General features: G+C 37.4%; 1 protein-coding gene across 4 annotated transcripts in view; it reads left to right on the top strand.

Annotated features, from left to right (window-relative positions):
* The first annotated feature begins 8447 nt into the window (after positions 1–8447).
* LOC109211937 overlaps positions 8448–13037 on the top strand; it is a 9339-nt gene continuing 4749 nt past the window's right edge. For all 4 annotated transcript variants that reach the window (XR_002065793.1, XR_002065792.1, XM_019375537.1 and 1 more), the window contains exons 1-9: positions 8448–8768; positions 8881–8940; positions 9634–9681; positions 10636–10768; positions 10866–10942; positions 12343–12441; positions 12518–12588; positions 12672–12762; positions 12837–12951. Coding sequence is in view for 2 of the 4 variants with exons in the window: in XM_019375537.1 (XP_019231082.1) it covers positions 8535–8768; positions 8881–8940; positions 9634–9681; positions 10636–10768; positions 10866–10942; positions 12343–12441; positions 12518–12588; positions 12672–12762; positions 12837–12947 (924 nt within the window). In the remaining 2 variants the exon portion in view is untranslated. The remainder of the gene's footprint in view (positions 8769–8880; positions 8941–9633; positions 9682–10635; positions 10769–10865; positions 10943–12342; positions 12442–12517; positions 12589–12671; positions 12763–12836; positions 12952–13037) is intronic.

The raw sequence follows: 13037 nt of genomic DNA, 5'->3' as shown, positions 1-13037 counted from the left end.
CGACCTGACTGAGAGGTCTGAGGACGACCTCTGCTGCGCTGGAACTGGCCCCTAGACGGAGCACCACTGAAACTACCTGAACCTCGAGGCCTCTTAGCCTCCCTCTCCTCACGCTCCCGACGACGATCTGTCTCAATCTGACGAGCCGCATCAACTACCTCCTCAAATGTAACTGCTGTAGCCCTTTCTCTAGTCATCAATATGCGGATCGGATAGTTGAGGCCATCCACAAACCTCCTGATCCTCTCGCGATCTGTCGGGATCATCCACGTAGCATGCTGAGCTAGCTGTGTAAACCTCAACTCATACTGAGTCACTGCCATATCTCCCTGAGTCAACCACTCGAACTGACGACGCAGCTCTTCCCTGTGAGACTGGGGTACATATTTCTCCAAGAATACCGTAGAGAACTGCTGCCACGTGAGGGGCGCTGCTCCAATAGGCCTACGCCTCTCGAACTCCTCCCACCAATTAAATGTAGGCCTTGTGAACTGGAAGGTAGTAAAAGCCACTCCACTAGACTCCAGAATACCCACAGTACGAAGCATATGCTGGCACTTATCCAGAAAACCCTGGGCATCCTCGCCCTCAACACCACTGAATGTCGGGGACTGAAGCCTACCGAACCTCTCCAACCGACGCTGCTCGTCATCCGGCATAGCTGGAACCACATGAGCTGGAGCTGGTGCGACTGGCGCAACTGGAACAACTGCTGCAACTGGTGCCGCTGGCTGAACTGGCTGAGCTGGAGCTACCCCAAGTGTCTGTAAGCCCTGAACAACCTGCTCGGGTGTGCGAGCATCGGGGGTCTGATGACCACCTCCGGTCTGAGAAGTAGCCGCCGCTGTAGTAGCTGAAACCGCTTGAGCCAAGCCAGTGCAGACGGACAAGATCTGAGCCAAAGCCTCCTGGAGACCAGGAATCACGATGGGCACTGCCGGTGCCTGAACAGGTGCTGCTGGAGCATCTACAGCTGGAATTTGACCCTGAGCCTGGTCAACTGGTGCTGGAATCTGACCCTGAGCCTGGTCAACTGGTGGGTCAGCAGGTGCTGTCCCTGCTGCCCTGCCTCTACCGCAACCACGGCGTCTAGGTGGCACTGGTGGTCGTCCGCCACGTCCGTTAGCGCGGGTTCTCGCCATCTGCGAGAGAATAGAATACGGAAATTTAGTTTTTCATAATAACAAGCCGCACGATTTGAATTTCAAGAAAGTGAAGTGTTTCCTAAAAGTTCTGTAGCCTCCCGAGGATAGATACGGACGTCTACGTACCGATCCACGAGACTCTACTAAACCGGCTCATGACTCGCGAGGCGTAGTACCTAGGCTCTGATCCCAACTTGTCACGACCCCAAAACCCGGTCGTAGAATGGTCCGCAATGCCTTTTCCTTTCGTATCGACCTCCTCGCGCGTCGAATCTAGTCAAAATCACAACGAATACATAAATATGGGTTAAAGAAACATAACCCAATCAAAAATACTCGAAAAGTACTAAAATTCACGAAGTTGGTAAAACCCGAGCCCCGGACCCACTTCTCGAAAAATTCCGAAAATCACACCAACAGATTTCTCGTCTCGCCACGAGTCCATTCATATAAAGTTTACCAAAATCGGAGCTCGTTTGACCCTCCAAATTTCATTTTTACATCACAGCTTTCCAAGCCCTAGCTTGACCCGTTTTTGATGAATTTTCTACAATATACATGTAATTTCTACCATAAATTCGAATATTTAGGCCATGGAACTTACCTCCAAGTGATTCTCAGTCAAAACCCTCGAATTTCCTTGTTCAAAGCTCTTAAGAACGTCAACAATGGAGGAAAAATATGAAAGGGTCGCGGATGAAATATTATTTTAAAACCCTTCTGTCGCCCAGCGATTTTCGGTTCTACGGTCCCGCTTTCGCTTATGCGGGACCGCTTCTGCGGCCACACTTCCGCTTAATCGGTTTTCACTTAGAAGCCCGGACTTCGCTTATGCGACGCGAAGTCCGCTTCTGCGGTTCCTTCAAAACCGCTCCTGCGGCACATTGTCCGCTTATGCGGACCCGCTGGTGCGAGCCACCTTCCGCATCTGCGGAATTTCCCTAGCCGGCCACGACCGCTTCTGCGACCACGTACCCACTTCTGCGGTACCGCTTCTGCGGTCCATTTTCGCAGAAGCGGAAACACCAGATGACAGAAAATCTGACCTGCAATTACACCTCAAAACTCTCGTTTAACTCCCCGAATTCACCACGAGGCCCTCCGGACCTCAACCAAATGCACAGATATGTTCTACTACTTCATTCAAACTTGCTTGTAACATAAAAAACACTATCATAAACACCAAAATCATCGAATTACCACAGATTCAAGCCTAAGTTAAACTAAAACTTCCGAAACTTGCATTTGATCTAAAACCCGACCTAAACACCTCCGAATGATCTGAAACTTTGCACGCATATCCAAAATCACCTAACGGAGCTACTGCAACTCTCGGAATTCCATTCCGACCCTCGGATCAAAATCTCACCTACCATCCGGAATTCGCCAAAATCCGACCTTAGCCAATTCAAGCCAAATTCTACACCGGACCTCCAAATTCAATTACGATTGCGCTCCTAAGTTACAAATCATCCCCCGAAACTACTCGAATCATCGGAAATCCATTCCGAGCCTTCTAACTCATAAGTCAACATTCGGTTGACTTTTCTAAACTAACCTTCTCATAAAGAGACTTATTGTCTCATTTCTAACCGAACTCTATCCGAATTACTTCAAATTTTCCAAACACACATAATGAAACATATAGAAGTATAAAACTGGGAAAACGGGGCGGCAACTCCCGTAACGACGGGTCGGGTCGTTACATTTTCACGGCCTCAGAAATACAGAGTGAGTAGGAATACAGGTGATGACCCCTTTGGGTCGTCACACATAGTTGTGCTCAGTCATGCTATATTTTTACTATTTTAAAAACTCAGCTATATTATTCTGTTTTAAACACATTAATTGATATTTTCAAAGATATTTGAGCTAAGCTTCATATTTTACTGATGCCCGAGGGGCTTATGAGATTCTAACTGAGTAAGGCCGAGGGCCTGTATTGTGAGGATACTTTTAGGTCGGGCTGCACGCCGCAGCAGTGATATACTGATTATGATAATGAGGCCGAGGGCCTGAGATTGTGCGCCACGAGGTGGCTTGATATTGATATGAGGCCGAGAGCCTGTTTATGATGCCATGAGATGGCTTGATATTGCGCTTGGGCCGTAAGGGGCCCCTCTAGGTATCTGTACACCCCCAGTGAGTGCGGGTACCCATTGTGATGTGAGATATAGCCCGAGGGGCTGGTATGGTTCTAAGATATAGCCCGAGGGGCTGGTATTGTTCTGAGATATTGCCCAAGGGTCGGATTTGTTGACATTGTGCTCGAGGGGCGAACCTTTATGTACTTATCTTTCTTAATTACCTGTCATGTACATGTTTAATTGTGTAATTATCGCCGAGGGGCAGATCTTCTATGCTTATCTGTTCTAATTGCTTGCATTCAATTGCTTAATTGTTGGAAAGCCATTTTTGAAGAAGTTTAAACTGAGCTAAGGTGCTTAAGAGATTTCACAGCTTCATTGCTTTCTTACTGGTTTTGTACTGCTTCTATACAGCATGTTGATGTACTCTTCGTGATTTCCTATCACCCAGTCTTCATTTATTTTTATTACTCACTGAGTTGGAGGTACTCACTTTACTCCCTGCACCTTTTGTGCAGATTCAGGTATTTCTGAACCCGGTAGCGGGTATTGGTTTCTCAGAGGCAGAGTCATCGGAGTTTTGCAAGGTAGCTGCCCGACGTTCGCAGCACTGATTTTCTCCCTCTCGATTTCATTAGACTGTATTTAGTACATTTTTTACTCTAGTTGTATTTGGACCTTAGTAGATGCTCATGACTAGTGACACCCCGATGTCAGGCTGTGGTTGTTTTTATTTCCGCAAATTATACTGTTAAATGCTCATTTTGGGATTTTATTTCCGATTGAAGACTTAGTAGTTATTGTTTTAGTTGTTTAAAGTGAATTGGAGGTGTGTCGGCTGGCCTTATCTTCACGAGAGGCGCCATCGCGACCGGGTTGGGATTTAGGGGTCGTGACATTTACACAATACTTCAATTTTCTAAATTTATCAATAATATCTTTGTGTATTATTTATTTAATTTTTTTATAAATTAATTCAAAGTGAAAATAACCTAATATTATCTCTATTTTCATCTTTTTACACTTTTCCTACTGTAATATTACAATTAGCTTTTTCACATTGAAGTTTACATATACTTTAAACACTATCATATTTAATTATAATTCTGAATTTTTTTAAAATATAAATAGATAAGTAACTTTAGTATTTTGTCATAAATATACTGATATTTTAATAATTATTAGTTTTGCATTATTTGCCATAAGCAAATAAATTTTTATTTTATCTCAACTCAAATATTTTTATCTGTAATTTGAAATAGTATTTTATCTTAAATTCAAAATAAAACTATTTTCTAATATATTCTTTAGTATTTTATAGATATAGATTACCATATTAGAAAGAAACTATTGCCCAATTTGAATTGGCGATTTTTTTCTTATTTTTTCGTTTTTATTTTAGAATAATTTTAATACTCAATATTTATTAACTCAAAGATAGTAACAAATTATTAACAACATATAATGCATAACTTAAATTAAAAAAAATTAATTATTACCTAACCTAACTTTGTCCCAAATTGCCTAGTGGTCTATCGTGAGATTGCCACTTGGCTTAATGTGGAGGCTTTTTCCTCTCCTTTTAATAATACTAGTATTCGTGCCCGCGCGTTGCGCAGGAATACCGTATACATAAAGAAATACAGTATACATAAAGGAGCATGAAAGAATTTCGATTTTGCAGAGTTTGAACATTCATAAAAAGCTGGATGGGTTCTACACCTTCCATTTACATGTCTTTAAAGAGTTTCAAAGCTTCATCAAAATTTTCATTCAACACATAACCATCAATAATTGCTGTCTAAGAAAAATATTTTTATACTTCAACCTATTAAAAGTCTGCCTTCCCAGTTCAACCCTGAAACTTTTTGAATACATAAAAAAGCAGCTCTTTTCCATGGTACCGGTTCTTCTTAACATCTCCACACAAAGAAAGATTGTAAATGCATCAAATTTTCAAACTTCAAATTGCAACTCCTTAAAAAAACAATTTATCATTCAAAATTCTGTCTTTACACCCTTATACCTTAAAATCACAACATTAAATGACAATATATTCAGGTGCAGCATTTCACGAGATTAATAAAGAGATGCCAATGACACATACCTGAAGCACACACTGAACTTAAAAGAACCGGTTTTCACCAAGAGTCTTAAAGGACTAACGAACATTTACATCTTAACATGGAATAGAATTTCTTGAGATCAAGTGCACCAATTAATGTTAATGAGGAGAGACATGTACTTGAATATGTTATTGCGAAAGATCATTCATTGCACAAACTGACACCTGATAAGAAACCAACAATAGAATAAGTACATTCAATAGGAATACCTCAAAGAAAACATTGAGCGTGAATAAATTTTTACAATAAAAGGGAGTAGATAAAGAACGTGAATGTAATAATGCTAGAGAAAAAATAGTTAAATTTAGAAGTTAATAAAAATTAANCTTTAAGAAATAGATGGAGTAATATTTGTACTACACAAAATTGTTTCATATATAAGCAAAACTTCTGTATGCTCGTCCTAAAGAAATTAAAAAAAACTTTCAGATGATAAACTTTCAGAAACAGAAATAGAATACCGGTTCTACACATAATCGTTTAATTAATACAATTTATTGTGGAAAATATATCCATTAAACCAGCAAAGAAGAGAAACTTTAAAACTATGTAAAGTTGAATATGTTACCTTTGCATCTTGTAAAATCAACTCTATGAAATTTGGTATTTCAGGCTTGAAACGATCCGGAATTTCTCACATTCGAAGGGCTCTAACTTTGAGATTCTGTTGAGTTGCTTGAAATTTGACTGATTTTATGAAGTGTTGTAACCATATTTGTAAAGTTGTGTATTTTGAGCAAAAAAAAAAGGGAACGGAAAATAAAATAAAAGGAGGAGCAGACGTTTGGGACAATATCAGTGTAGGAAACAATTTTTAAGTTATGGAGTTAGGTTTTGATACCCACGTTTGCAAAGACGATCGTGGAGTATTTGGGATCGTGGAGTTTTTTTTTCTTTTTTTTTCTTCCTGTTTGTAAAATTTTCTATTTTTTGTCAAATTTTCAGGTTTTAATAAACTAAATAAAAAACTAATAAAACAACGTGGGTGTCAATTCTTTTTGAACTGATTAGACGCTCGTGAAGCGTTTTAGTTTTTCTTTTTTCCTATCTCTATGTAAAAAATTTGTATAAATTTTTTTGGCGAATTTAGGTTTATAATAAATTAAAAACTAAAAAAAATATAGGAGTCTATTTTTTGGAATTGGAGTAGTTGTAATTTTTTTCTAGTTTTCAGTTTCAATAAATAAATGTCCAAAAACGTGGACTCCATGATGTGAATAAATTTTGTAAGTTTTTTTTTCTTATTTTAAGTTTTTTTTAATCTCCAAATTTATTGGAGTTTGGTCCTAAGACTTTACACATGTTGATATTTGGTTGTGACACTTGGCACAATAATATGGCTTTACTTCTCCTATTCTATATAGATAGATTTTAGTTGTATGTTTACAAATATGATGTCAAATTGGCTATCCAATCTTATGTGTGAAAAGTTTTAATTAATAATTTGAAGTTGAGTTAACTATTGTTAACACATAGATCAGTTGAGCACATTAACAAGAGAGGACTTGGGACATTTGGAGTGGATAATGGAATCCCTTTTTCAAAGCCTATAATGGAATGGGTGTTACGTCCTAGTCATAATTGTGTTATCATTAACATTGCACCTATATCAAGGATAATATTAGAAGAAAACATACGAGGAGATTTATAGAAATGCTAAGTTACTTGGAATGAAGATGCCGGACTTGAAATAGTTAAAGATGATTATTTACATATAATTGATTTTTTTCAAATTCTATCAGAAAGGTCAGAGCAATAGAACTAGAAGCCAAGTAACAAATGTATAAACACTTCTAATGTTAGTACTCTAACTTATATTAAACACTTGTATTATTTTGTTAAGTTGATCCATGTAAGTTTGGAGCTCAGATTAGCGTCATTTAATGTGATCAGATTGTATTTTACTGAAAAACAGTTAATTTAATTACCAGTAAACGTATTGATCTGAGCATGAAATTATGTTTTGATGATTCACAAACAATATCTGAAAAAATTATAACGAAATTCACGCTATATTTCATGTCAAGGAGTCATATCTAATGAGTACATTTTAACTTGAGTTTATATGTCTAATAAGTAATAGTATTAGTTTAAATGTCCGTATGAAAAAATTCGGCAAATTTTCTACTAATAAGCACATATTTTTGCACACAAGTATAATGAACATATACACTAACCACTTAGAATTAGTAAATGCTATGGACATCACTTACTAAAACTAAAAACTTGTGGTTTTAAGTTCTAACCCTTACAGCTTGTTTCGATGATTGTTACCCAATGTATCGTATTGTATTATTATCTGGAAATAATGTTTGTTTTGATTGTTTATTTAAAATTGATTGTATCGTATTGTTAAATTCATTATTTCGGAACAACCAAAAGCCCCATTTTTTTAAATAACCGATTTGGTGTGGTGAGATTATTTCGTATTTTCTGTTCCAATTATGCCCTTAGTTATTACTCCATAATTCTATTTTATCCTTTATCTTTTTTTTTTATTTTAACTCCAAATCTCCAACTTATTGACCTACTTTATCCACGTACATCTTTTCCAAAGTTGGTTCGTATCGTTCTTTTCATCCAAATCTCTGTTCGTTTCTTTATCTCTTTTCATCGTATTAGATTTTTTTTTTTTTTTTTTTTTTGCTAATGATAGTTAACTTTTTTCTTCAAGTTTTTGCTCTTGTTTCCAAGCTACATAATTGATGATAAATTAGTAGAAAGAGGTTTCTTAAATTATTTTTTTATACATAATTTTTGATAAATTTTATTTAAAACAATTGAGGATATTTTAGTAAACTTATCAGTTACAGTACAGTACGATACGGTCAAACCAAACAACAAAAATGTTATTTAACAAGAACAAAAGATGCAATCTATCCAATCGTTGTATCCATAAAATGATACATTATAATACAATACAGTACAGTACAATACATTATAAAACGATAGGTAACAATAATCCAAACATAGTGTTAGCATAAATCGGATTTGACATTCTTTCATAAAAAAATCTATGCTATGAAATCTGTACTACTATAATTAAGATGAAATCCAAGAAATGTGATTGGCTGAAGCAAGATGCGAAGCGGCAAAACTAAACCACAACCACGAAATCCCCCAATTTAACCGAGTTTTGAAAATTTGCCACTCTGCCGGTCTCTTCTTCTGCTTCAATGGCTTCCTCTTTCTCACTCCATCAACATATCCATTGTTTTTCTCCAACTCCTACTACTCTTGGTTTCACCAAATGCCCGCTTCATATCTCCACTCTTCTTCCTACACCATCTTCCCGCAACAATTTCCTCGAATTCGATTCTCGTACAAGAACAGTGCCTTTTGCTGTTACAGAATCAGATTCCTCTAAATCTCTCGAACCAGACCCTCAAATTCTTCTGCAAGACGTTGCCGTAAGACCCACACTCATTTCATTTTTGATCCAGTAGTATTTGTAATTGGGGACCCATGAGTGTTATGCTAATACTTCCCTTCATTAATTTTCCTTTGCTTTTATTTTTTCAGGACAGTTTTGTGCTACCTGCAGATTATTTTTCCCTGCTTCCTCGTGATCTTCGCTTAGATGTAAGTTGAGAAGATATTTTCTTCTCATGTGTGTAGTTAGTTATATTTTAGTACAGTGCATTTTGAATATTGGAACTGATTTTATTTTGAACAGTAGCTGGTGAATTTATCTGCTTATTGAATGCTTATGACATTTTGAAACTGTACCAACCGTCAAAATACCTCCTTATGTTATCTGAATCAGAAATTGTTCCACGTTCAATAATCCATAATAGGCTTGTTCTATCACTAGAACAAATAAATAGTATTATCTAATATATCATTCTAAGTTGCAACTTATTACTCTTTTGAGAAGCGTTCCAACACACACTTAAGCATATTTTGCTCTTCAGTGATCCTTTTTTTTATGATTTTATACGCCTCAAGTACTCTTGGCCCTTTAGTAATTTTCTTTCTTATAACATTGGAAACAAAATTGCAAGTTGGAGTAATACAACAGAGTAAAATCGGGTCGCAATATACTTGTTGTAACTTTTGGTCGGTTAGTTTTCTTTTTCTCTGTCACTGTCAGTGTTGCTTTGGGTCTGGTATTGTTGCCTCCTACTATGCCCAGGGTCATTTATGTAACTTTTGAATATTCAAGATGGTTCATTTAGAGGTCTGGATGTTTGGGTTTGATTTGCATCGTTGAAGGGGGTGGGGTGTTTATTGTTTTGTTTAAGTCCTGACTAATAAAATTTGAACACGGTGTAGCTGAACGATGCAGCATTTGATCTTTCAAGTGGGCCAATTAAAGTTGAGGTTAGTACCTATACTGGTTATTTCTTTTTTAACATCTTTACAATGTTTAACATCTCAACCATGAAACTGATAAAACCTGGATCACCAATATGATTTGACTAGTTGTACTATTCAAAGATACTCTTTTAAGATGTTACTCACCGTGCTTTAAACTTTAATCATCCAAGGGATAGGTGTTCTCTATTTGGCATCTTCACATTATGGAACAAGTGTCTTATATGATTTGATAGCAGCTATTAGATGTGTACTTAAGTTTCTTTGTTCAGTCACGGCTGGATACTTTCTGCTAAAAAATTGTTTGTGCTCATTATGACTATAAAACCTCCCGTCTCAGATGAATACAGGAAATGAATCTTCACAGGGGTTTTCCATTCGTCACATGGTCAGACATGTTCCTCTGGATATGCTTCCTCATTTTTTGCCAATATTCTATTGTTAGCGAACTATGAGAGGATCCTTTTTGGAAAGTCAAATAGAACATAAAACTGAATATTGCTGATCACTGGAGTAACCTGAGATTGGATTGATGGACATAATGTAAAAACAGAAAAAAAAACCATGGTTTTTGTCATGTAATTAACAGTAAGATGATAAAAGATGCACTATGCTTCTGATGGTATAAAAGAAATGTACCTCCTATTTTTTCTAAAGATGTCCTCAATGGGATATCCAGAAAAGAATAAAATAACTTTCAACAGTTTCAGTAGTCACCCAACTGAATTTTTTCTGTATTTCGGTCTTAATTAAGTTGATTAGTCATCTTTGCCCTTGTTCAGCTATGGTTTCTTTTTTCCCCCAACATGCTGTTGTTAACTGATTGTGTTCCCCTTTATGTAAATTTGAATTTTGAAACTATCAAGTATCAAGCCACCCTTATAACAATAGAGGATGAAAGAAAGCAAAACTCACTGAGAGAAGCACATTACAGATGATCGTTTAATTTTGCATTTCTAGTGTGGCGAGGAGGTGGGAGAGACATTGTTAAATATAAGCCGGGCATGGGAACGGGCTGATACATCAACATCCACAGCTTTGGTGAACAAGCTGCCTCTATTGGTTGGCTCATTGTCAGGCTATCAAAAAGCAGGCAAGAAAGAGCCTACAACTATGATGCTTTACTTCTTACTTCAGCAAGCAAATTGAATTCCTTTTTCCATCTGAATTTCATTCTTATTACTAGTTAGCACTTGGAAGGCGCTTGTTATCAGCTGGAAGAAGGTTCCAGTCCATGGGACAATATGGAGAAGGTGAAGTACAGAAGGTACTTTATATAATTTCCATGCAGCTTTTTAAGTGTTAAAAGAATATATTCCCTAAATCTTATGAATATAGGAGTAAAGGTCATCCATTTACATAAGATTTTTTTTTGGAAATGGCATAAGAAAAAGAATTATCCTCTTCTTTTCATGTTGTTGTGTTTGTCTGCTGCAAAGGAAACATAGTTGATCTCTCTGCATATTTTCCTTTTTCTCCCTTTTGTTTTCATGGTTGTATGTGGCTCTTAGCCAATGGCGAAGGGATTGATCTCTCCACATATACATTGATTTTTTAGGGATTAAAGTTTACCTTAAAATCATCAGTTGTTGATCATCCAGGTGCTATTTTGGAGGTGAATGAGTTAGAGGCGGGACACTTATATGGGAAAAGGACTTAGTTCAGTGTTTGGATGAGGACAGAGGGTGTAAGAGATTTTAGGATATATTTCTACTTTTGTATTTGCTGTTGTATCTTGTTTGCTTTTTATCGTAGTTTCATCTGTTAATCTAGCGGATTGGTTAGATAACGGTTTTGTAGCGCCTTAGTTTCTCAATTTTTTTTATTTTTTATTGTAACAATCCCTGGCATGTCTGACGGTTTCATCTCTGTCAATGATCTCCTTATACTTGAACGTCAAAGTAAGTCCTGGACTTGCTCTGATTGCCATGGTCATGCCCTCGGCCTGTAGCGCTCTATATTACCCTATGTTGCACAGTTCTCTCAGGAAAAATAAACATTTTGAATTTGGTAATCTGAGCAAGACATATGTTATGGGGGTCTTTGAAGAATTATAGCGCATCTCTCAGATCTAATAGCCTGGATAATGATGGGAAACATCCAGTGGTTACGTATGAGTGGCCCTCATTTGAGGGGCTTATAAAGGTTTGGTTGTCTACCACGTGGAATATGGATTGGGGTTGTCACATAAATCAGGAGAAAGCCTAACAAGCTGACAAGCCAAGTTGTCTGAACTTGAGTTCTGAGAACTGGCACTAGAGAGTAGAGCCAGGTTAGGCATAGAGGAGTAAAAATACTACAAAAGCTAAACTTGACAAGCATACTACAAGGTGATACGTGTATCCCGCGTGGAATATGTTAGTTGGTTTACGTATATTGGTTCTGAAGTTTGGATGAATGATGCTAAAATGAATTGTCATTGGTCTTCTTTGAGTTAATTTAATTCTAGGGCAGTAGTCTGTAATGGTTAAAAGATCTTTGGCACAAGAGACTAGGGTTATACATGCAGCTTGTTCCTCAAGTTTTACCCAGATTAATCTCTTCGCTTCAAGGCAACTGGGTGAAATAACTGAGAACTGTTGTCAGATATAATTTATTCTGCACAGCACTCTACTTGTACCTCCAATTATTTCTTTGCTCCTAAATTTTGATACTTGATCACTATAGATTGCTAAAGTAATGATAAAGACTGGGAGCGTGTTGTCTGCAAGTCCAGTATCTGGGATTACTGGCGAAGAACCTAAGCCGCAAACCAGGACATTTAAGGTATTAAATGGTGCATTGATACTTTTTTTGCAAGTTTGCGTTTGATGCACTTTATCCTAAGAGTATTTTGCTTCAGTTTGGGGAGCTTCAGGTTGAATTGACCCCAGGAAAAGCTTACGTTGGAGCTGGCATTGCATTTATCTTTGGGTAATTGTTTCTTTTGAACTGCAACCTCTATATCTTTAATCGAAGGTTGTTTAAGAATTCCATGTCTGCTATTTGGAATACAGTTTACTTTCTTGGAAATTAAGTCAAGGCGTAGAGAGCATACAAGAGAGCTCCTTACAGTATGCAAATGACAATGCTTTGTTGCTTGCTAAGGTAACTAACTCGAAAACCACTCATATTTATATTTGTCTCCATGTTGGTATTTATGAAATAGTTTTTTGGTGCAGTCCCTGCGAGGAGTTCTGCTTGTAATGTCCTATTCATCAACCCTTTTATCTGCTTTTGCTACGGTGGGACTTATCTTACTTGGGGGCCAACTTAAGTCGGAAGATAAGTGAAAATGTAAGTGAAGTTTTTGCCTCCTTTCTTTCTTTATCTTTTTTGACAGGTTGGGGCCTTTGTGGTTTGGGGGGGGGGGGGGGGCGGGG

Source organism: Nicotiana attenuata, unplaced genomic scaffold, assembly GCF_001879085.1.
Source record: "Nicotiana attenuata strain UT unplaced genomic scaffold, NIATTr2, whole genome shotgun sequence".
In the NCBI taxonomy this organism is placed as follows: domain Eukaryota; kingdom Viridiplantae; phylum Streptophyta; class Magnoliopsida; order Solanales; family Solanaceae; genus Nicotiana; species Nicotiana attenuata.
This window is presented reverse-complemented; position numbering and strand designations above follow the sequence as displayed.